The sequence below is a fragment of the Aegilops tauschii genome, chromosome 5 (assembly GCF_002575655.3).
Source record: "Aegilops tauschii subsp. strangulata cultivar AL8/78 chromosome 5, Aet v6.0, whole genome shotgun sequence".
Taxonomy (NCBI): domain Eukaryota; kingdom Viridiplantae; phylum Streptophyta; class Magnoliopsida; order Poales; family Poaceae; genus Aegilops; species Aegilops tauschii.
In genome coordinates this window covers 536639701-536663993 of record NC_053039.3, presented here as the reverse complement: position 1 = coordinate 536663993, position 24293 = coordinate 536639701, and the positions used below count along the sequence as shown (strand labels likewise).

General features: G+C 46.0%; 1 protein-coding gene across 1 annotated transcript; it reads left to right on the top strand.

The window, feature by feature from the left end:
- The first annotated feature begins 23149 nt into the window (after positions 1–23149).
- LOC109785589 (uncharacterized) lies at positions 23150–23914 on the top strand. The gene has a single exon (XM_020344180.1). The coding sequence runs from the start codon at positions 23150–23152 to the stop codon at positions 23912–23914; it is 765 nt and encodes a 254-aa protein (XP_020199769.1).
- The last annotated feature ends 379 nt before the right edge of the window (positions 23915–24293 follow it).

Sequence of the window (24293 nt, the reverse complement as noted above, 5' to 3'; positions counted from 1 at the left end):
TGTAATCTAGATTATTGACTCTAGTGCAAGTGGGAGACTGAAGGAAATATGCCCTAGAGGCAATAATAAAATTGTTATTTATATTTCCTTATATCACGATAAATGTTTATTATGCATGCTAGAATAGTATTAAACGGAAACTTAGTACATGTGTGAATACATAGACAAACAGAGTGTCACTAGTATGCCTCTACTGGACTAGCTCGTTGAATCAAAGTTGGTTAAGTTTCCTAGCCATACACATGAGTTGTCATTTGATTAACGGGATCACATAATTAGAGAATGATGTGATTGACTTGACCCATTCCGTTAGCTTAGCACTTGATCTTTTAGTATATTGCTATTGCTTTCTTCATGACTTATACATGTTCCTATGACTATGAGATTATGCAACTCCCGTTTACCAGCGGAACACTTAGTGTGCTACCAAACGTCACAACGTAACTGGGTGATTATAAAGGTGCTTTACAGGTGTTTCCGATGGTACTTGTTGAGTTGGCATAGATAGAGATTAGGATTTGTCACTCCGATTGTCGGAGAGGTATCTCTGGGCCCTCTCGGTAATGCACATCACTATAAGCCTTGCAAGCAATGTGGCTAATGAGTTAGTTACGGGATGATGCATTACAGATCAAGTAAAGAGACTTGCCGGTAATGAGATTGAACTAGGTATTGAGATACCGACGATCGAATCTCGGGCAAGTAACATACCGATGACAAAGGGAACAACGTATGTTGTTATGCGGTTTGACCGATAAAGATCTTCGTAGAATATGTGGGAGCCAATATTAACATCCAGGTTCCGCTATTGGTTATTTACAGGAGATGAGTCTCGGTCATGTCTACATAGTTCTCGAACCCGTAGGGTCCGCACGCTTAACGTTTGGTGTCGATCAGTATTATGAGTTTATGTGTTTTGATGAACCGAAGGTTGTTCGGAGTCCCGTATTTGATCATGGGCATGACGACGAGTCTCAAAATGGTCGAGACATAAAGATCGATATATTGGAAGCCTATGTTTGGACATCGAAATGGTTCCGAGTGAGTTCGGACATATACCGGAGTACCGGGGGGTTACCGAAACCCCCCGGGGAGTATATGGGCCCTAATGGGCCTTAGTGGAGTGAGAGAGGGGCAGCCAGGGCAGGCCGCACGCCCCCTCCCCCTGTGGTCCGAATTGGACTAGGAAGGGGGGGCGGCGCCCCCCTTTCCTTCCTCCCTCTCTCCCCCTTCCTTTTCTCCTAGTCCAACTAGGGAAGGGGGATCCTACTCCCGGTGGGAGTAGGACTCCTCCAGGGCGCGCCATAGAGGACCGGCCCTCCCCCTCCTCCACTCCTTTATATACGGGGGAGGGGGCACCCCATAGACACACAAGTTGATCATTGATCTCTTTGCCGTGTGCGGTGCCCCCTTCCACCATAATCCACCTCGGTCATATCGTTGCAGTGCTTAGGCGAAGCCCTGCCCCGGTAGCTTCATTATCACCGTCATCACGCCATCGTGCTGACGAAGCTCTCCCTCGACACTCAGCTGGATCAAGAGTTCGTGGGATGTCACCGAGCTGAACGTGTGCAGATCGCGGAGGTGCCGTACTTTCGGTAATAGGATCGGTCGGATCGTGAAGACGTACGAGTACATCAACCGCATTGTCATAACGCTTCCGCTTACGGTCTACGAGTGTACGTGGACTACACTCTCCCCTCTCGTTGCTATGCATCACCATGATCTTGCGTGTGCGTAGGATTTTTTTTGAAATTACTACGTTCCCCAACAGTGGCATCCGAGCCAGGTCTATGCGTAGATGTTATATGTATGAGTAGAACACAAGTGAGTTGTGGGCGATAATAGTCATACCGCTTACCAGCATGTCATACTTTGATTCGGCGGTATTGTTGGATGAAGCGGCCGGACTGACATTACGGGTACGCTTACGCAAGACTGGTTCTACCGACGTGCTTCGCACACAGGTGGCTGGCGGGTGTCAGTTTCTCCAACTTTAGTTGAATCGAGTATGGCTACGCCTGGTCCTTGTTGAAGGTTAAAACATCACATACTTGACGAAAAATCATTGTGGTTTTGAAGCGTAGGTAAGAACGGTTCTTGCTCAGCCCGTAGCAGCCAAGTAAAACTTGCAGCAACAAAGTAGAGGACGTCTAACTTGTTTTTGCAGGGCATGTTGTGATGTGATATGGTCAAGACATGATGCTAAATTTTATTGTATGAGATGATCATGTTTTGTAACGGAGTTATCGGCAACTGGTAGGAGCCATATTGTTGTCGCTTTATTGTATGAAATGCAATCGCCATGTAATTGCATTTACTTTATCACTAAGTGGTAGCGATAGTCGTAGAAGCAATAGTTGGCGAGACGACAACGATGCTTCGATGGAGATCAAGGTATCAAGCCGGTGACGATGGTGATCATGACGGTGCTTTGGAGATGGAGATCAAAGGCACGAGATGATGATGGCCATATCATATCACATATATTGATTGCATGTGATGTTTATCCTTTATGCATCTTATTTTTCTTAGTTCGGCGATAGCATTATAAGATGATCTCTCACTAAATTTCAAGGTACAAGTGTTCTCCCTGAGTATGCACCGTTGTGAAAGTTCGTCGTGCCGAGACACCACGTGATGATCGGGTGTGATAAGCTCTACGTTCACATACAACGGGTGCAAGCCAGTTTTGCACATGTAGAATACTCGGGTTAAACTTGACGAGCCTAGCATATGCAGATATGGCTTTGGAACATTGAGACCGAAAGGTCGAGCGTGAATCATATAGTAGATATGATCAACATAGTGATGTTCACCATTGAAAACTACTCCACCTCACGTGATGATCGGACATGGTTTAGTTGATTTGGATCACGTGATCACTTAGATGATTAGAGGGAGTTCTTAAGTAATTTGATTAATTGAACTTTAATTTATCATGAACTTAGTACCTGATTGTATTTTGCATGTCTATGTTGTTGTAGATAGATGGCCCGTGCTATTGTTCCGTTGAATTTTAATGTGTTCCTAGAGAAAGCTAAGTTGAAAGATGATGGTAGCAACTACACGGACTGGGTCTGTAACTTGAGGATTATCCTCATTGCTGCATAGAAGAATTACGTCCTGGAAGCACCGCTAGGTGCTAAACCCGCTGCAGGAGCAACGCCAGATGTTATGAACGTCTGGTAGAGCAAAGCTCATGACTACTCGATAGTTAAGTGTGCCATGCTTTACGGCTTAGAACCGGGACTTCAACGACGTTTTGAACGTCATGGAGCATATGAGATGTTCCAGGAGTTGAAGTTAATATTTCAAGCAAGTGACCGGATTGAGAGATATGAAGTCTCCAATAAGTTCTACACCTGCAAAATGGAGGAGAATAGTTCTGTCAATGAGCATATACTCAAAATGTCTGGGTATAACAATCACTTGATTCAACTGGGAGTTAATCTTCCTGATGATAGTGTCATTGACAGAATTCTTCAATCACTGCCACCAAGCTACAAGAGCTTCGTGATGAACTAGAACATGCAAGGGATGGATAAGACAATTCCCGAGCTCTTCGCAATGCTAAAGGCTGCGAAGGTAGAAATCAAGAAGGAGCATCAAGTGTTGATGGTCAACAAGACCACCAGTTTCAAGAAAAAGGGTAAAGGGAAGAAGGGGAACTTCAAGAAGAACGGCAAGCAAGTTGCTGCTCAAGTGAAGAAGCCCAAGTCTGGACCTAAGCCTGAGAGTGAGTGCTTCTACTGCAAAGGGACTGGTCACTGGAAGCGGAACTGCCCCAAGTATTTGGCAGATAAGAAGGATGGCAAGAAGAACAAAGGTACATGTGATATACATGTTATTGATGTGTACCTTACTAATGCTCGCAGTAGTACCTGGGTATTTGATACTGGTTCTGTTGCTAATATCTGCAACTCGAAACAGGGACTACGTATTAAGCGAAGATTGGCTTAGGACGAGGTGACGATGCGCGTGGGAAATGGTTCCAAAGTCGATGTGATCGCAGTCGGCACGCTACCTCTACATCTACCTTCAGGATTAGTTTTAGACCTGAATAATTGTTATTTGGTGCCAGCGTTAAGCATGAACATTATATCTGGATCTTGTTTGATGCGAGACGGTTATTCATTTAAATCAGAGAATAATGGTTGTTCTATTTATATGAGTAATATCTTTTATGGTCATGCACCCTTGAAGAGTGGTCTATTTTTGTTGAATCTCAATAGTAGTGATACACATATTCATAATATTGAAGCTAGAAGATGCAGAGTTGATAATGATAGTGCAACTTATTTGTGGCACTACCGTTTGGGTCATATTGGTGTAAAGCGCATGAAGAAACTCCATTCTGATGGACTTTTGGAATCACTTGATTATGAATCACTTGGTACTTGTGAACCATGCCTCATGGGTAAGATGACTAAAACTCTGTTCTCCGGAACAATGGAGCGAGCAACAGATTTGTTGGAAATTATACATACAGATCCTATGAATATTGAGGCTCGCGGTGGGTATCGTTTTTTTCTCACCTTCAAAGTGTTGGGGAACATAGTAATTTCAAAAAAATTCCTACGCACACGCAAGATCATGGTGATGCATGGCAACGAGAGGGGAGAGTGTCGTCTACGTACCCTCGTAGACCGTAAGCGGAAGCGTTATGACGACGCGGTTGATGTAGTTGTACGTCTTCACGATCGACCGATCCAAGTACCGAACGTACGGCACCTCCGCGATCTGCACACGTTCAGCTCAGTGACGTCCCACAAACTCACGATCCAGTAGAGCTTCGAGGGAGAGTTTCGTTAGCGCGACGGCGTGATGACGGTGATGATGAAGCTACCGGCGCAGGGCTTCGCCTAAACACTACGACGATATGACCGAGGTGGATTATGGTGGAGGGGGGCACCGCACACGGCTTGGAGCAATCAACTTGTGTATCTTAGGTGCAACGCCCGGATAATTAAGCTACAGTGAACCTCTACTAATGATGCCACGTCATCTCGGTTACTATAATTAAACTCGCGTTGATTTGAAACCGATTCAAATTCAAATTTAAAACAAAGGCTAACAACAAAAGTTTTCAAATATTAAAACTAAATTGTTCGGGTTGTGCTAAATAATGCATAGGTAATTAGGGTGGAGAGACCACATTTTTATAAAATAATTAAATGCTCTTGAATAAATAAAATAGCAGCAAAAACAATTAGTTAAATACCTTTTATACTTTATAAAATTTTAAACTAATTTATTTGGGAGTTCAACATTTTGTGGCAGTGGACATAATATTAGTACTAAGTTAGGTGTTAAATATATAAAAACTAAAATAAAAGGAGACTAATAAAACATAAAAGAAATAACATAAAAAAGGATAAACAATGGAAACCAGTGTACATGGCCCAACACGCACAGTGCCAGGCCCAGCCCATCACCAGGTCGTCTTCAACCCTGTTCATCAGGGCGCGGTGGACGCTCGTGCGCCGTCCGTGGCGCGGATGCCGCACGCGGCAGCCATCCAGCGATGCCCCACGCCGTATAAGACCTCCCCTGATCCCGTGGTCGAACCCTATCCCCACTTCCCCCCCTCCGCCCGCGCCGCTTCTTCTTCCCCGCGACGACCCAAGACCTCCGTCGCCATGGTCACCCTCACCCGCGCGGACAGCGACCTCCCCGCCGCCTAGGATTACGCCTGGAAGCACCGCCGCCACCCGCTTCTTCCTCTTCGACCCCGAGCTCGAGTAGAAGATCGCCACCGCGTCGGGATCGACCGAGTCCTCCTCTACTGTCGCTGGCGTTCGTCGCCAAATCCATCGACCCCTGCTGCTCCCGTTCACTCAACGAGCCTCCTTGAGCTCCTCGGTGAGCTCCGTCATAAATCCCCTCTGCTAGCTTGCTCGTGCTCGTCCTCTAGCGCTAGTCTCTGTCGTAGCCGAATCATGTAGCAGCTTTTCGCCTCATCACCGTAGCCACGGCAAGCAAAGCTTGCGTCCGAGCTCTGCAGCGAGCTCCTTGGCTCTCCAGGAACCCGCGACACTCACCAAACCATCTCCCCGTGCCCCGCAGCTTCGAGTCCGGGTACGCCCGAACTCCGGCAGCCACCATTGTGAAGGAAATATTCCCTAGAGGCAATAATAAAGTATTATTTATTTCCTTATATCATGATAAAAGTTTATTATTCATGCTAGAATTGTATTAACCGGAAACATAATACATGTGTGAATAGACAAACAGAGTGTCACTAGTATGCCTCTACTTGACTAGCTCGTTAATCAAAGATGGTTATGTTTCCTAGCCATAGACATGAGTTGTCATTTGAGTAACGGGATCACCTCATTGGGAGAATGACGTGATTGACTTGACCCATTCTGTTAGCTTAGCACTCGATCGTTTAGTATGCTGCTATTGCTTTCTTCATGACTTATACATGTTCCTATGACTATGAGATTATGCAACTCCCGTTTACCGGAGGACCACTTTGTGTGCTACCAAACGTCACAACGTAACTGGGTGATTATAAAGGTGCTCTACAGGTGTCTCCAAAGGTACTTGTTGGGTTGGCGTATTTTGAGATTAGGATTTGTCACTCCGATTGTCGGAGAGGTATCTCTGGGCCCACTCGGTAATGCACATCACTATAAGCCTTGCAAGCATTGTAACTAATGAGTTAGTTGCGGGATGATGTATTACAGAACGAGTAAAGAGACTTGCCGGTAACGAGATTGAACTAGGTATCGAGATACCGACGATCGAATCTCGGGCAAGTAACATACCGATGACAAAGGGAACAACGTATGTTGTTATGCGGTTTGACCGATAAAGATCTTCGTAGAATATGTGGGAACCAATATGAGCATCCAGGTTCCGCTATTGGTTATTGACCGTAGAGGTGTCTCGGTCATGTCTACATAGTTCTCGAACCCGTAGGGTCCGCAAGCTTAACGCTATGATGACAGTTTTATTATGAGTTTATATGTTTTGATGTACCGAAGGTTGTTCGGAGTCCCGGATATGATCACGGACATGACGAGGAGTCTCGAAATGGTCGAGACATAAATATTGATATATTGGACGACTATATTCGGACACCGGAAGTGTTCCGGAGATGTTTCGGAAAAAACCGGAGTGCCGGAGGGGTTACCGGAACCCCCCGGGGAAGTATTGGGCCTTAGTGGGCCTGAGGGGAGAGAGAGGGCAGCAGCCAGGAGGTGGCACGCCCCCTCCCATGAGGAGTCCTAATTGGACTAGGGGAGGGGGGCGCAGCCCCTCTTTCCTTCTCCCTCTCCCTCTCTTTCCTCCCCCCCTCTCTTCCTAGTAGGACTAGGAAAGGGGAGTCCTACTCCTACTAGGAAGAGGACTCCCCCCCTCTCCTTGGCGCGCCCAAGGCAGCCGGTCTCCCCCTTGCTCCTTTATATACGGGGGCAGGGGGCACTCTATACACACAATTGATATATGATATTTTAGCCGTGTGCGGTGCCCCCCTCCACCATATTACACCTCGATAATATCGTTGCGGAGCTTAGGCGAAGCCCTTGCGTCGGTAGAACATCAACATCGTCACCACGCCGTCGTGCTGACGAAACTCTCCCTCAACACTCGGCTGGATCGGAGTTCGAGGGACGTCATCGAGCTGAACGTGTGCTGAACTCAGAGGTGTCGTGCGTTCGGTACTTGATCGGTCGGATCGTGAAGACGTACGACTACATCAACCGCGTTGTGTTAACGCTTCCGCTTTCGGTCTACGAGGGTACGTGGACAACACTCTCTCCTCTCATTGCTATGCATCACCATGATCTTGCGTGTTCGTAGGAATTTTTTTGAAATTACTACGTTCCCCAACAGTGGCATCCGAGCCTGGTTTTATGCGTTGATGCTATGCACGAGTAGAACACAAGTGAGTTGTGGGCGATATAAGTCATACTGCTTACCAGCATGTCATACTTTGGTTCAGCGGTATTGTGAGATGAAGCGGCCCGGACCGACATTACGCGTACGCTTACGCGAGACTGGTTTCACCGTTATGAGCACTCGTTGCTTAAAGGTGACTGGCGGGTGTCTGTCTCTCTCACTTTAGTTGAACCGAGTGTGGCTACGCCCGGTCCTTGCGAAGGTTAAAACAGCACCAACTTGACAAACTATCGTTGTGGTTTTGATGCGTAGGTAAGAACGGTTCTTGCTAAGCCCGTAGCAGCCACGTAAAACTTGCAACAACAAACTTGAGGGCGTCTAACTTGTTTTTGCAGGGCATGTTGTGATGTGATATGGTCAAGACATGATGCTATATTTTATTGTATGAGATGATCATGTTTTGTAAACGAGTTATCGGCAACTGGCAGGAGCCATATGGTTGTCGCTTTATTGTATGAAATGCAATCGCCATGTAATTGTTTTACTTTATCACTAAGCGGTAGCGATAGTCGTAAAAGCAATAGTTGGCGAGACGACAACGATGCTACGATGGAGATCAAGGTGTCGAGCCGGTGACGATGGTGATCATGACTGTGCTTCGGAGATGGAGATCACAAGCACAAGATGATGATGGCCATATCATATCACTGATATTGATTGCATGTGATGTTTATCTTTTATGCATCTTATCTTGCTTTGATTGACGATAGCATTATAAGATGATCTCTCACTAAAATTTCAAGATAAAAGTGTTCTCCCTGAGTATGCACCGTTGCGAAAGTTCTTCGTGCTGAGACACCACGTGATGATCGGGTGTGATAGGCTCTACGTTCAAATACAACGGGTGCAAAACAGTTGCACACGCGGAATACTCAGGTTAAACTTGACGAGCCTAGCATATGCAGATATGGCCTCGGAACACGGAGACCGAAAGGTCGAGCGTGAATCATATAGTAGATATGATCAACATAGTGATGTTCACCATTGAAACTACTCCATCTCACGTGATGATCGGACATGGTTTAGTTGATTTGGATCACGTAATCACTTAGATGATTAGAGGGATGTCTATCTAAGTGGGAGTTCTTAAGTAATATGATTAATTGAACTTAAATTTATCATGAACTTAGTCCTGATAGTATTTCTGCAAATTATGTTGTAGATCAATAGCTCGCGTCGTTGCTTCCCTGTGTTTATTTTTGATGTGTTCCTAGAGAAAAATTATGTTGAAACATGTTAGTAGCAAAGATGCGGATTGGATCCGTGATCTGAGGATTATCCTCATTGCTGCGCAGAAGAATTATGTCCTTGATGCACCGCTAGGTGATAGACCTATTGCACAAGCAGATGCAGACGTTATGAACATTTGGCTAGCTCAATATGATGACTACTTGATAGTTTAGTGCACCATGCTTAACGGCTTAGAATCGGGACTTCAAAGACGTTTTGAACGTCATGGACCATATGAGATGTTCAAGGAGTTGAAGTTAATATTTCAAGCAAATACCCGAGTTGGGAGATATGAAGTCTCCAACAAGTTCTATAGCTAAAAGATGGGAGAATCGCTCAACTAGTGAGCAGGTGCTCAGATTGTCTGGGTACTACAATCGCTTGAATCAAGTGGGAGTTAGTCTTCCAGATAAAATAGTGATTGACAGAATTCTCTAGTCACCATCACCAAGTTAGTAGAACTTCGTGATGAACTATAGTATGCAAGGGATGACGTAAGTAATTCCCGAGCTCTTCGTGATGCTGAAATCGATGAAGGTAGAAATCAAGAAAGAGCATCAAGTGTTGATGGTTAACAAGACCACTAGTTTCAACAAAAGGGCAAAGGGATAGAAGGGGAACTTCAAGAAGAACGGCAAGCAAGTTGCTGCTCAAGTGAAGAAGCCCAAGTCTGGACCTAAGCCTGAGACTAAGTGCTTCTACTGCAAAGGGACTGGTCACTGGAAGCGGAACTGCCCCAAGTATTTGGTGGATAAGAAGGATGGCAAAGTGAACAAAGGTATATTTGATGTACAGATTATTGATGTGTATTTTACTAGTGTTCGTAGCAACCCCTCGGTATTTGATACTGGTTCAGTTGCTAAGAGTAGTAACTCGAAACGGGAGTTGCAGAATGAACAGAAACTTGTTAAGGGTGAAGTGACAATGTGTGTTGGAAGTAGTTCCAAGATTGATATGATCATCATCGCACACTTCCTATACTTTCGGGATTAGTGTTGAAACTAAATAAGTGTTATTTGGTGTTTGCGTTGAGCATGAATATGATTTGATCATGTTTTTTGCAATACGTTTATTCATTTAAATTAGAGAATAATTGTTGTTCTGTTTACATGAATAAAACCTTCTATGGTCATACACCCGATAAAATGGTTTGTTGGATCTCGATCGTAGTGATACACATATTCATAATAATGAAGCCAAAAGATGCAAATTTAATAATGATAGTGCAACTTATTTGTGGCACTGCCGTTTAGGTCATATTGGTGTAAAGCGCATGAAGAAACTCCATACTGATGGGATTTTGGAATCACTTGATTATGAATCACTTGATGCTTGCGAACCGTGCCTCATGGGCAAGATGACTAAAACGCCATTCTCCGGAACTATGGAGAGAGCAACAGATTTGTTGGAAATCATACATACAGATGTATGTGGTCCGATGAATATTGTGGCTCGTAGCAGGTATCATTATTTTCCGACCTTCACAGATGATTTTAGCAGATATGGGTATATCTACTTAATGAAACAGAAGTCTGAAACATTTGAAAAGTTCATATAATTTCAGATTGAAGCGGAAAATCATCGTAACAAGAAAATAAAGTTTCTAGGATCTGATCGTGGAGAAGAGTATTTGAGTTACGAGTTTGGCCTTTAGTTAAAACAATGTGAAATAGTTTCACTACTCACGCCACCTGGAACACCACGGTGTAATGGTGTGTCCGAACATCATAACCGTACTTTATTAGATATGGTGCGATATATGATGTCTCTTACCGATCTACCACTATCGTTTTGGGGTTATGCATTAGAGACAGCTGCATTCACGTTAAATAGGGTACCATCTAAATCCGTTGAGACGACATCTTATGAACTGTGGTTTGGCAAGAAACCAAAGTTGTCGTTTCTTAAAATTTGGGGTTGCGATGCTTATGTGAAAAGGTTTCATTTTGATAAGCTCAAACCCAAATCGGAGAAATGTGTCTTCATAGGATACCCAAAGGAGACAGCTGGGTACACCTTCTATCACAGATCCGAAGGCAAGATATTCGTTGCTAAGAATGGATCCTTTCTAGAGAAGGAGTTTTCTCTCAAAAGAAGTGAGTGGGAGGAAAGTAGAACTTGATGAGGTAACTGTACCTGCTCCCTTATTGGAAAGTAGTTCATCACGGAAATCTGTTCCTGTGACTCCTACACCAATTAGTGAGGAAGTTAATGATGATGATCATGTAACTTCAGATCAAGTTACTACCAAACCTCGTAGGTAAACCAGAGTGAGATCCACACCAGAGTGGTACGGTAATCCTGTTCTGGAGGTCATGATATTTGACCATGACGAACCTACGAACTATGAGGAAGCGATGATGAGCCCAGATTCCGCGAAATGGCTTGAAGCCATGAAATCTGAGATAAGATCCATATATGAGAACAAAGTATGGACTTTGATTGACTTGCCCAATGATCGGCAAGCCATTGAGATTAAATGGATCTTCAAGAGGAAGACAGACAGTGATAGTAGTGTTACTGTCTACAAAGCTAGAATTGTCGCAAAAAGGTTTTCGACAAGTTCAAGGTGTTGACTACGATGAGAGTTTCTCACTCGTATCTATGCTTAAGTCTGTCTGAATCATGTTAGCAATTGCCGCATTTTATGAAATATGGCAAATGGATAAACAAAATTGCATTCCTTAATGGATTTATTAAAGAAGAGTTGTATATGATGCAACCAGGAGGTTTTGTCAATCCTAAAAGTGCTAACAAAATATGCAAGCTCCAGCGATCCATCTATGGACTGGTGCAAGCATCTCGGAGTTGGAATATACGCTTTGATAAGTTGATCAAAGGATATAGTTTTATACAGACTTGCGGTGAAGCCTGTATTTACAAGAAAGTGAGTGGGAGCACTACAGCATTTCTGATAAGTATATGTGAATGACATATTGTTGATCGGAAATAATGTAGAACTATTCTGCAAAGCATAAAGGAGTGTTTGAAAGGAGTTTTTTCAAAGAAAGACCTCGGTGAAGCTGCTTACATATTGAGCATCAAGATCTATAGAGATAGATCAAGACGCTTGATAAGTTTTTTCAATGAGTACATACCTCAACAAGATTTTGAAGTAGTTCAAAATAGAACAGTCAAAGAAAGAGTTCTTGCCTGTGTTACAAGGTGTGTAATTGAGTAAGACTCAAAGCCCGACCACGGCAGAAGATAGAAAGAGAATGAAAGTCATTCCCTATGCCTTGGCCATAGGTTCTATAAAGTATGCTATGCTATGTACCAGATCTATTGTATACCCTACACTGATTTTGGCAAGGGAGTACAATAGTGATCTAGGAGTGGATCACTGGACAGCGGTCAAAATTATCCTTAGTGGAATAAGGGTATGTTTCTCGATTATGGAAGTGACAAAAGGTTCGTCGTAAAGGGTTACGTCGATGCAAGTTTTGACACTAATCTAGATGACTCTAAGTCTCGGTCTAGATACATATTGAAAGTGGGAGCAATTAGCTAGAGTAGCTCCGTGCAGAGCATTGTAGACATTGAAATTTGCAAAATACTTACGGATCTGAATGTGACAGACCCGTTGACTAAAATTATCTCACAAGCAAAACATGATCACACCTTAGTACTCTTTGGGTGTTAATCACATAGCGATGTGAACTAGATTACTGACTCTAGTAAACCCTTTGGGTGTTGGTCACATGACGATGTGAACTATGGGTATTAATCACATGGTGATGTGAACTATTGATGTTAAATCACATGGCGATGTGAACTAGATTATTGACTCTAGTGCAAGTGGGAGACTGAAGGAAATATGCCCTAGAGGCAATAATAAAGTATTATTTATTTCCTTATATCATGATAAAATTTTATTATTCATGCTAGAATTGTATTAACCGGAAACATAATATATGTGTGAATACATAGACAAACAGAGTGTCACTAGTATGCCTCTACTTGACTAGCTCATTAATCAAAGATGGTTATGTTTCCTAGCCATAGACATGAGTTGTCATTTGAGTAACGGGATCACCTCATTGGGAGAATGACGTGATTGACTTGACCCATTCCGTTAGCTTAGCACTCGATCGTTTAGTATGCTGCTATTGCTTTCTACATGACTTATACATGTTCCTATGACTATGAGATTATGCAACTCCCGTTTACCGGAGGAACACTTTGTGTGCTACCAAACGTCACAACGTAACTGGGTGATTATAAAGGTGCTCTACAGGTGTCTCCAAAGGTACTTGTTGGGTTGGCGTATTTCGAGATTAGGATTTGTCACTCCGATTGTCGGAGAGGTATCTCTGGGCCCACTCGGTAATGCACATCACTATAAGCCTTGCAAGCATTGTAACTAATGAGTTAGTTGCGGGATGATGTATTACAGAACGAGTAAAGAGACTTGCCAGTAACGAGATTGAACTAGGTATCGAGATACCGACGATCGAATCTCGGGCAAGTAACATACCGATGACAAAGGGAACAACGTATGTTGTTATGCGGTTTGACCGATAAAGATCTTCGTAGAATATGTGGGAACCAATATGAGCATCCAGGTTCCGCCTATTGGTTATTGACCGGAGAGGTGTCTCGGTCATGTCTACATAGTTCTCGAACCCGTAGGGTCCGCACGCTTAACGCTACGATGACAGTTTTATTATGAGTTTATATGTTTTGATGTACCGAAGGTTGTTCAGAGTCCCGGATGTGATCACGGACATGACGAGGAGTCTCGAAATGGTCGAGACATAAAGATTGATATATTGGATGACTATATTCGGACACCGGAAGTGTTCCGGAGAAGTTTCAGAAAAAACCGGAGTGCCGGAGGGGTTACCGGAACCCCCCGGGGAAGTATTGGGCCTTAGTGGGCCTGAGGGGAGAGAGAGGGTAGCAGCCAGGAGGTGGCGCGCCCCCTCCCATGAGGAGTCCTAATTGGACTAGGGGAGGGGGCGCAGCCCCTCTTTCCCTCTCCCTCTCCCTCTCTTTCCTTCCCCCCCCCCTCTCTTCCTAGTAGGACTAGGAAAGGGGAGTCCTACTCCTACTAGGAAGAGGACTCCCCCCCTCTCCTTGGCGCGCCCAAGGCAGCCGGCCTCCCCCTTGCTCCTTTATATACGGGGGCAGGGGGGCACTCTATACACACAACTGATATACGATATTTTAGCCGTGTGCGGTGCCCCCCTCCACCATATTACACCTCGATAATATCGTTGCGGAGCTTAGGCGAAGCCCTGCGTCAGTAGAACATCAACATCGTCACCACGCCGTCGTGCTGACGAAACTCTCCCTCAACACTCGGCTGGATCGGAGTTCGAGGGACGTCATCGAGCTGAACGTGTGCTGAACTCGGAGGTGCCGTGCGTTCGGTACTTGATCGGTCGGATCGTGAAGACGTACGACTACATCAACCGCGTTGTGTTAACGCTTCCGCTTTCGGTCTACGAGGGTACGTGGACAACACTCTCCCCTCTCGTTGCTATGCATCACCATGATCTTGCGTGTTTGTAGGAAATTTTTTGAAATTACTACGTTCCCCAACACATTGTCGATCCTGCGCTCGCCTCTGGCCACCCCAGCCACCACTACCAGCCCCGTCCAACGTGCCGTGCCGCGGGCGTTCGAACTAGACTGGCTGCGCATCCATCCGTCGCCTGTGTGGCAATCCCGGTGAGGTCTATGCTCGTCATTGAGCTCCTGCGCGCGCGCCGGCCGCGTCCATCGAGCCGCCCCTGCTCGCCCAGCCACGCCTTCACGCGCGCCTTGGCCACGCGGCTCGCCCGCTCCCGCATCTGCCAGCCGCCACACAACCCGTCCCTGCTGCCCCGTCGCCTGTCGCCTCCCTGCGTGCGTGCTGCTGCTGCTCTTGGTGCGTGCTGCTCTCTTCTGCTGCTTGCTAGCTGCTGCTAATTGTTATTGCTGCTAATCATCGCTGATGCCTGCTTGCTAGCCGCTGCTACTGCTAATCACTGTTGCCGCTTTTTTTTGCTCTGCTGCTTGCCGCCGGGCTGTTATGCTTACCACTGCCTGCGATGCTATCCGCCGCCGCTCGCTCCGTGCCACTGCCTGCTACGCTGCTAGTGCTGCTGTTGCCACCCGCTCCTGAGCGCCAGTCCTGCACGCAGCCACTCTTGGCTATCCATGGCCGCCGTAGCCTTTGTGTCATGCGTGCTAGCCGGCGTGGCTTGAGCCACTCCCAAACGGCCGGCCATTAGATTAGGATTAATCTTACTTAGCTAACCTCAAATCGGTATTAGTACTAATCTTAGATGCTACTTAGTGTATGACTTATGGCCCCCACCACTAACTGGGCTAATTAAACAATCTGTCAAACAAATGGCCCTATGACACATGAGCTCCAGTGTCCAGTTTTGACCAGTCAACCCAGGAAATGTTAAATGTTGACCCTATTGACTCAGCATGCCCCTGGCCCCACTGTCAGTCTCTCTGTGCCCACTACTGGGTACAGATGTGGGTACACTTAGCTTTTGCTATTTAATTTTCGAATTTATAATAGAACCAGTAATTTTAGAAAATGCAATAAACTTTTAAATTTAATATAAAATAATCCGTAACTCGGATGAAAATACTTTGTACATGAAAGTTGCTCAGAACGACGAGACGAATCCGAATACGCAGTCTGTTCGCCCGCCACCCGTCCCTAACATAGCGAACGTGCAACATTTCACCTCTGGTTCATCTGTCCGAAAACGCGAAACACCGGGAATACTTTCCCGGATGTTTCCCCCTTCGCCGATATCGCCTACTACCGCGTTAGGGCACCCCCTAGCACCGCGTATTGGCATGTTATGCTTTGTGATGCTTTGATTGCTCTGTTATTTATTGTGTTCTCCCTCCGTTACTTTTTTTGGTAGACCCCGAGATTGTCGGCGACCCCCAGTTCGACTACGGTGTCGACGACCCCTTCTTCTTGCCAGAGCAACCAGGCAAGCCCCCCCCCCCCCCCGATCACCAGATATCGCCTATTCCTTCTCTCTACTGCTTGCATTAGAGTAGTGTAGCATGTTACTGCTTTCGGTTAATCTTATTCTGCTGCATAGCCTGTCATTGTTGCTACAGTTGTTACCCTTACCTGCAATCCTAAATGCTTAGTATAGGATGCTAGTATTCCATCAGTAGCCCTACATTCTTGTCTGTTTGCCATGCTATACAACCGGGCCGTGATCACACGGGAGGTGATCATGGGTATATACTTACATACATATTATATGATACATGTGGTGACTAAAGTCGGGTCGGCTCGTAGAGTACCCGCAATTGATTCTGATGTGGGGGCTGAAAGGACAGGTGGTTCCATCTCGGTAGTGGTGGGCCTGGGTTCCCAACGGCCCCCGACTGTTACTTTGTGGCGGAGCCACAGGGCAGGTTGAGACCACCTAGGTGAGAGGTGGGCCTGGCCCTGGTCGGTGTCCGCGATTACATCAATTAACACGCTTATTGAGATCTTGGTATTTGATCTAAGTCTGACCACTGGCCTATACGCACTAATCAACTACGCGGGAACAGTTATGGGCACTCAACGTCGTGGTATCAGCCGAAGCCTTCTTGACGTCAGCGACTGAGCGGCGCGCGCCGGGTTGGACTGGAACGCCTGCTCTTGTATAAGGGAGGCTAGGTCTGCTCGCCGGTCGCGTTCGCAACATGCAGGTGTGCAATGGGCGATGGGCCCAGACCCCTGCGCGCATAGGATTTGACTGGCGTGCTAACCTCTCTGTTGTGCCTAGGTGGGGCTGCGACGTGTTGATCTTTCGAGGCCGGGCATGACCCAGGAAAGTGTGTCTGGCCAGAGGGATCGAGCGTGTTGGGTAATGTGGTGCACCCCTGCAGGGAAGTTTATCTATTCGAATAGTCATGATCCTCGGTAACAGGACGACCCAGAGTTGTACCTTGACCTTATGACAACTAGAACCGGATACTTAATAAAACACACCCTTCCAAGTGCCAGATATAACCCGGTGATCGCTCTCACACAGGGCGACGAGGGGAGGATCGCCGGGTAGGATTATGCTATGTGATGATACTTGGTGAACTTATCATCTACTCTCTTCTACATGCTGCAAGATGGAGGCTGCCAGAAGTGTAGTCTTCGACAAGACTAGCTATCCCCTGTTATTCTGGCATTCTGCAGTTCAGTCCATCGATATTGCCCCTTTACACAGATACCCATGCATATGTAGTGTAGATCCTTGTTTGCGAGTACTTTGGATGAGTACTCATGGTTGCTTTGCTCCCCTTTTCCCCCTTTCCTTTCTTCTCGGTTATCGCAACCAGATGCTGGAGCCCAAGAGCCAGACGCCATCGTCGACGACGACTCCTACTACACCGGAGGTGCCTACTACTACGTGCAGGCTGCTGACGATGACCAGGAGTAGTTTAGGAGGATCCCAGGCAGGAGGCCTGCGCCTCTTTTGATCTGTATCCCAGTTTGTGCTAGCCATCTTATGGCAACTTGTTTAAATTATGGTTGTACTCAGATATTGTTGTTTCCGCTGACTCGTCTATGATCGAGCACTTGTATTCGAGCCCTCGAGGCCCCTGGCTTGTATTATGATGCTTGTATGACTTATTTTATTTTTAGAGTTGTGTTGTGTTATCTTCCCGTGAGTCCCTCATTTTGATCATACACATTTGCGTGTATGATTAGTGTACGGTTGAATCGGGGGCGTCACAAGTTGGTATCAGAGCCGACTGCCTGTAGGAATCCCCCTTCCAACTCCTTGGCCGAAGTCGAGTCTAGACATTGCAAAACTTTTACTAACATGGCTGTGTGTCTTACGGGCACACGTCACCATTGGGTGGTATTAGGATCTTTTATTCCTCGTCTATACTCTGGGACTCTGATCTCTCTTCTATTCGGGTTAAATGATTTTGCTAACTCTAAAACTAGGATCTCGTAACTACTTCCTCCTGGAGAGCCCCTTCATTCCAGTTGATGGCTTGATTCATTAGAAGACCCCGATGGTACTCTCCGATGTTATCCCGAGAACTTGTGTTCATCGGGTTTGCAATTCCCCTTCGACCTTCAACCCTTATGGATAACTACATGCACTTGACATTCTTACATTCATCCCCAGTTGGTCTTGTTATTACAAGATACCCTGTAATACTCGTCATTGTTTCGAGAATCCTTTGTGCCTACTGCCTTGCAGTTCCTTGTCGCCTGAATACACCTACAAATTAATCCTCACACTTACCAAGGATTTGTTTCTCCCCAGTTGTTCAGGTGTTTCACAAAATTCTTCAAAAAATTATCCGATCGTTCGAGAATCCTCTGCAGCCTATGGCTCTAGAAATTCTTGTCTGTCTGCATTATGGTTAATTCCAAATGCCTAGCATTATTCATTGACATCCTTTGTCTCTATCATTTTGAGACCGTTGATTCAATATGATGTGGATGTTTGCAATCATCAGTCGCAATTAGAATTCATCCTTCCGGCTCATACGTCATTTTTGAACATGAGCTGGTTCTCGACCAATCAATTGCCGTCGGTTGTACCCCTAAGTCAATTCAGCTTATCCATCCTTAATCAGAGCGTTTGCTTTTGATCCCTTGAATTGGAAAATCTTAATTCCTTTACATTTGAGCTCTGAATTAGTCAGTTGTTTCTACAATCTTATCTCCTTGCATTCTCTCTTCTTCTGGTTGAGTACCGATGCTCACCTCAGATCCCTTGTGGATGATCAGATCCTTTGTTGGATTTTATCCGACAGCGTCCTTCATATTCAATAACTTTGTGAGTCCTTCCCCTGATACATAATGCCTTTGGTAAACTGTATCCTCTGCTTTGTCAACCATGCTCTACTTCCGAGCTTGAGTTATTTACCCCTGAAGTTGATGGTATACGTTCCTAAGAAGCCCCGATGGGTTGAACCTATTCCTTCCTTAATCTCTGTGAACCCAGAAGTTTTCACGGGTCATACTCCTCTGGTAATTCACCAGGTAGGTTTTGACACTGAAATCATTTTTATCTAGAGCAGTGAATGAAAGGTTATGCATTGAAGAAATGGGAATCAACCTTGAACTTTGTGTTCATGCCCATGGACACGATGTAGATCCTATCATAGAAGCTTCTTGCAATAATAACTATTTCCTTGTTATGATATCATCTCGTATCTGTGTATTGATCCTTTGCAATTGTGGTTCCGACCGCATTTTCTCCTTGATTCCATTCTCAGACAAGTTAAAGCACTTGTCTTCTGTTGATCGATACATCTCCGCAACCTCTATTTTGATCTTCCTCGAGTATTACCCTTTGGTATCTCGAGAACTGTGTTGCTTCCCGCAAGTCTTCATCTAGTATTGCTTCTCACCGATCTCAGATTTCTACCGGGTTCTGAGTTATTAGTCACTCGAGAACACCAACAAGTGAATCGATTCTGCACTCCGATTCAATAACTCTAAGTAATTTTCGTTGCTTACGAGTTTAATAATCCTTCAAGTCATTCCTAGCCTTATCGGCTATATCATTATCGTGCAAACTTTTAACTATGCTACCTGGTCCTTCTTCCCAGAGCACAATTGTCGGCGATGAGCTAAGCTTACGTCGATCTTCCTTGTCTTACCGTTTCGCCTCGAACAACAAGCTTGATTCCGAGTTGGTGTCATATCCGTGGTTCCAATAATCTTTCTCTGCATTAGTCATGTTGCTTGATGTAGTCGTTGTTCAATTGCTTCTTCGTGGAGCCTCTCGACAAAATTTGTCATGATCATCATCAGCATTCTGAGCTCTTCTAGGATATCAATTGAATTCATGATGAGAAATACCATCCTTGCCCTCGATGATTTGTGTTATCATCGACCATTTTATTGCCTTCCATTCAACACAAACTTGTTCGTGTTTTGTGTATACCTTGAGATCCTTGCTATCCAGCATTTGTTCTCCTTTACCTTGGAGTATTACCATCTTTTATGTCAAGATTGTCGTGAGAATTTCACCACCTCTTAAGAATTCTTGATACAGGTGATACTTCTCACCATCACCATTCTATCTTGGTCCCTGTGTTGTTTCTAACCGGGATACCGACAAATGGACTATGATGTATAAAATTCTAAACTTCTAGCAACCCTATTGCTTGTAAGTTAATGAATGATGGTTTCATTCTTGGTGTATTGGTTATGAAATCACAATACTAACATTGATCATGCTACCTAAGCCCATATTTCGGGTGCACCGTTCAACCAATGTTTAATTGTGTATGTTTTCCTCGAGCATACATCATTATATCATTTGATCTGACAAATGTTATCTCCTTGTTCACATAATTATGGAAATCCATCATGTTGGAAATCTTGATGAATTGTCGCTGAGTTCATCAGCTACCTCCTCATCCTCTTCTGGGTTTGATGATGAACTTGTTTCGAAACTCGCTTCCATAGTTCATTTCCCGAGAATCTTACAATGTCATCACGTCAATTTGTGTTGCACCTTTTCTTCTCAGACCTCCCAAGCCTGAGGTATCCTCACACCAATCAGATCTAAATCTCGGTTAGATATGATGGTTGGGACATATTTCCAAGAGTTATAACATTGGTCTTCACATGACCCGGTAAGGTGATGTCATACCTAGCACACCTCGCCGGAGGACCTAGTGTTATAGTTTCCTCTTTAGCAAGGTTAGCCATTCATCCATGAGGAAATTGTAAGACTTATTCTATAAGTTGTTCCTGATGGACCCTTTGTGTATCCAAAGTCTGATCTTTACCCAGTGACCATGTCAATGCTATCTCGAAGCATGTCTGTGGTACTCTGATTTTCAATAAGAACATGTGAAGCACAATGCTAAATTTTCTTTATCAATTATTCAAACACCGTTGTTGGGGTAATGTCATGAACTTCCTCTCCCCTTACCTAAATGGTTTTCTACTTTCTATCCTGGCATGGATATCATGCTCTGCTTGTCCTTGGGAAGGATATACCCATGAAATATGTGTTTAAACACATTTTCCTTTCCATTGTATTGTTTAATCTGATAACCATATTTTCCTTTCCATTGTTTGGTTTAACCTTTCTTGTGATCTATATGATCTAAGCAGTAACGTTCTCCTGCTTATGTAAACACCTCGGTGTACAATTCTATCAGCAAGACCCTATTACTATTGTTGATGACAATTCGATAGCCACTGATGGATGAGAACTTTACCTAATGGTCCGCCTCGTTCAACGAGCAGGAAAATTGTTCTCTTCGTCCCTCGCCCTTGGTACCGATGTTGTTGCCGACATAACTAACAGTCTATTCTCGGACACGCCTTGCTATCGTGACCGTGCATGATGAAAGCACCCTCCCTACTTTGTAAACCACATGGTGGGCCCATAACCCACAGTTCCACATGATCAAAACCTGACTCTCCTGTACATCCCTGTTTCAAAGTTATCCCTTGCATTTGGTTTCGTATGTATTTTGCGAGCCACCTTCCTAGTGATCTATTCTAGTATCAGACGCAATAATTATTCTCATTGCCCTGAAACCCCTTTCACCTTCTGATTAGGCATCGAACGATTGCCTGGCTGATTCCTTATTATACCTTCTTACTTTGCTCTCGATATTTTCTAAGGTTTCAATTCGAGGGTTACTTTCCGCCACCTTCCCCGATGTTATCTACCAGTTAGTCAACCTTGCAAGGGTCCGTTCTCCCGGAATACCCCTCTTATTTTTCCGTAAGTACGATGAAGATCCTGAAGGAAGAATGAAAACTTTGTCATGATGTCCTGAAACAGAGAACTAAAGACATCAACGAAAAGGGATCAATTTCTTTGAGAAGATCAACCAAGACCCAGAAGGCTCGTTAGAATTTCGTAACCAGAACTTTCCCCCGTACTCCCCCTCTTAAATCTCGGGATGAGATTTCTTGTAGTGGAGGAGAATTGTAACGCCCGGATAATTAAGCTACAGTGAACCTCTACTAATGATGCCACGTCACCTCGGTTACTGTAATTAAACTCGCGTTGATTCGAAACCAATTCAAATTCAAATTTAAAACAAAGGCTAACAACAAAGGTTTTCAAATATTAAAACTAAATTGTACGGGTTGTGCCAAATAATGCATAGGTAATTAGGGTGGAGAGACCACATTTTTATAAAATAATTAAATGCTCTTGAATAAATAAAATAGCAGCAAAAACAATTAGTTAAATACCTTTTATACTTTATAAAATTTTAAACTAATTTATTTGGGAGTTCAGCATTTTGTGGCAGTGGGCTTAATTTTAGTACTAAGTTAGGTGCAAAATATAAAAAAACTAAAATAAAAGGAGACTAATAAAACAGAAAAGAAATAACATAAAAAGGATAAACAATGGAAACCAGTGTACATGGCCCAACACGCACAGTGCCAGGCCCAGCCCATCACTAGGTCGTCTTCAACCCTGTTCATCAGGGCGCGGTGGACGCTCGTGCGCCGTCCGTGGCGCGGATGCCGCACGCGGCAGCCATCCAGCGATGCCCCACGCTGTATAAGACCTCCCCTGATCCTGTGGTCGAACCCTGTTGAGTATATATTTTGTATTGCACGTGTATTGGAGTTGTGGCCCACCTCCTAGTATTGTATAGTTGAGGTAGAGGCCTTCCCTTGTATTATATATGTGTGCACCAGCACCCCAATCAATATATCGTATAGCAAATTATCTGTCTACATGGTATCATCTTTTTCGGTCTAACCCTAGGGTAGCCGTCGCCGCCGCCGCCGCACCCCACCACCGCTTCCGCTCGTGCGTCCCGCACCGCTGCCGCCCGCGCGTCCCACGCCGCTGAGCCGACGTCCCGTGTCGCTGCAGCCGCGTCCGTCTCGCGTGTGTGTTCTGTCGTCTTGTCCAACGCGTGCACAAGCTAGCTAGACTAAGAATCCATCCAGCTGCTTAGCTAGCTTGGCTGGTGTTTTGCATATCTCGTGCCGCGCCGCTGTAGTCTTTGCGCCGCCGCCGCCTCCTTCTGTCCCACGCGCACCTAGCCAGCCGCTGCGTCTTCCCATCTGCACGCTGCCGTCATGTCGTGGCCCTCCTCCCCCGGCTCCTCCACCACCCACTCGTCCAACTCGTTTGCTGGTCCCGAGCCCTCCGCCACCGCCATCCGTGACCTTAATATTGAGGCTCGGGTCCCCATCCGTCTCGACAGCTCCAGCACGTTGTACTATGCGTGGAAGACCTACTTCAACCTTGTCTTCCACGAGTACTATCTCACGGAGCATATCGACGGTTCTGTGGACAGCGCGTACATGCGCGGCGACCCGGAGTGGTCCGCCATCGAGGCCACGATCATCCGTTGGTTCTATCAGACGGTCTCGAAGGACATCTTCCACACAGTCGTCGCCGAGGACGACGATGCCTGCACCGTGTGGGCCAAGATCAACGCGCTCTTCACCGACAACAAACTCCAGCGCCTTGTTTTCTTGCAACAGGAGTTCTTCGGCTGTCACCAGGACAACTCCACCATCGACGAGTACTGCATGAGGCTCAAGATGCTCGCCGACGAGCTTCGCGACATCGGCGCTAAGGTCTCTGACGACCTCATGCTGAGCACCCTCACCGCCGGGCTTAATGAGGACTTCGGCAATGCGGCGTCCAACCTCACCCTGCTCCCGCAACCCACTTTCCAGCGCGTCGTCACGTACCTCAAACTTGAGGAGCGCCGGATGACAAAGCTGAAGCAGCGGGTCCAGCACACCGCTCTCGCCGCAGGTACCACCCGCGGCGGCCCTGCTCCTCCGGCCGCCCCCCGCCAGTCCGCGCGGCCGGCACCTGCCGGCTACTAACCGCTGCCGCCCGCGCCTCCCCAGCAGTCGCAAGGTGGCGGGGGCCAGCGCAACCGGCGGGGTGGCGGGGGCTGCCGCCAGCACCAGCAGTAGCAGGCGCAGGAGGGGCGCCCCACTTCCAGCAGCCGCCTCCACCGTGGGCTGCCGGGCAGAACCCGTGGACGGGCTCCGTCCACGCCTATCACATGCCCGTCCCGCGGGCTCCTGCACCGGGTCTCCTTGGCCCCGATCCAGCAGGCCACCAGGCGTTCGTCGGCGCCCCCTACCAGCCCTACGGTGCCCCACTCGCGCCGCCACCCCTCGGTGGCTACGGCGCGCCCGCCCAGGCGCTGCCCTATGGAGGCCAGCTGCCGCCGCCGGCACCTGCACCGTGGGACCC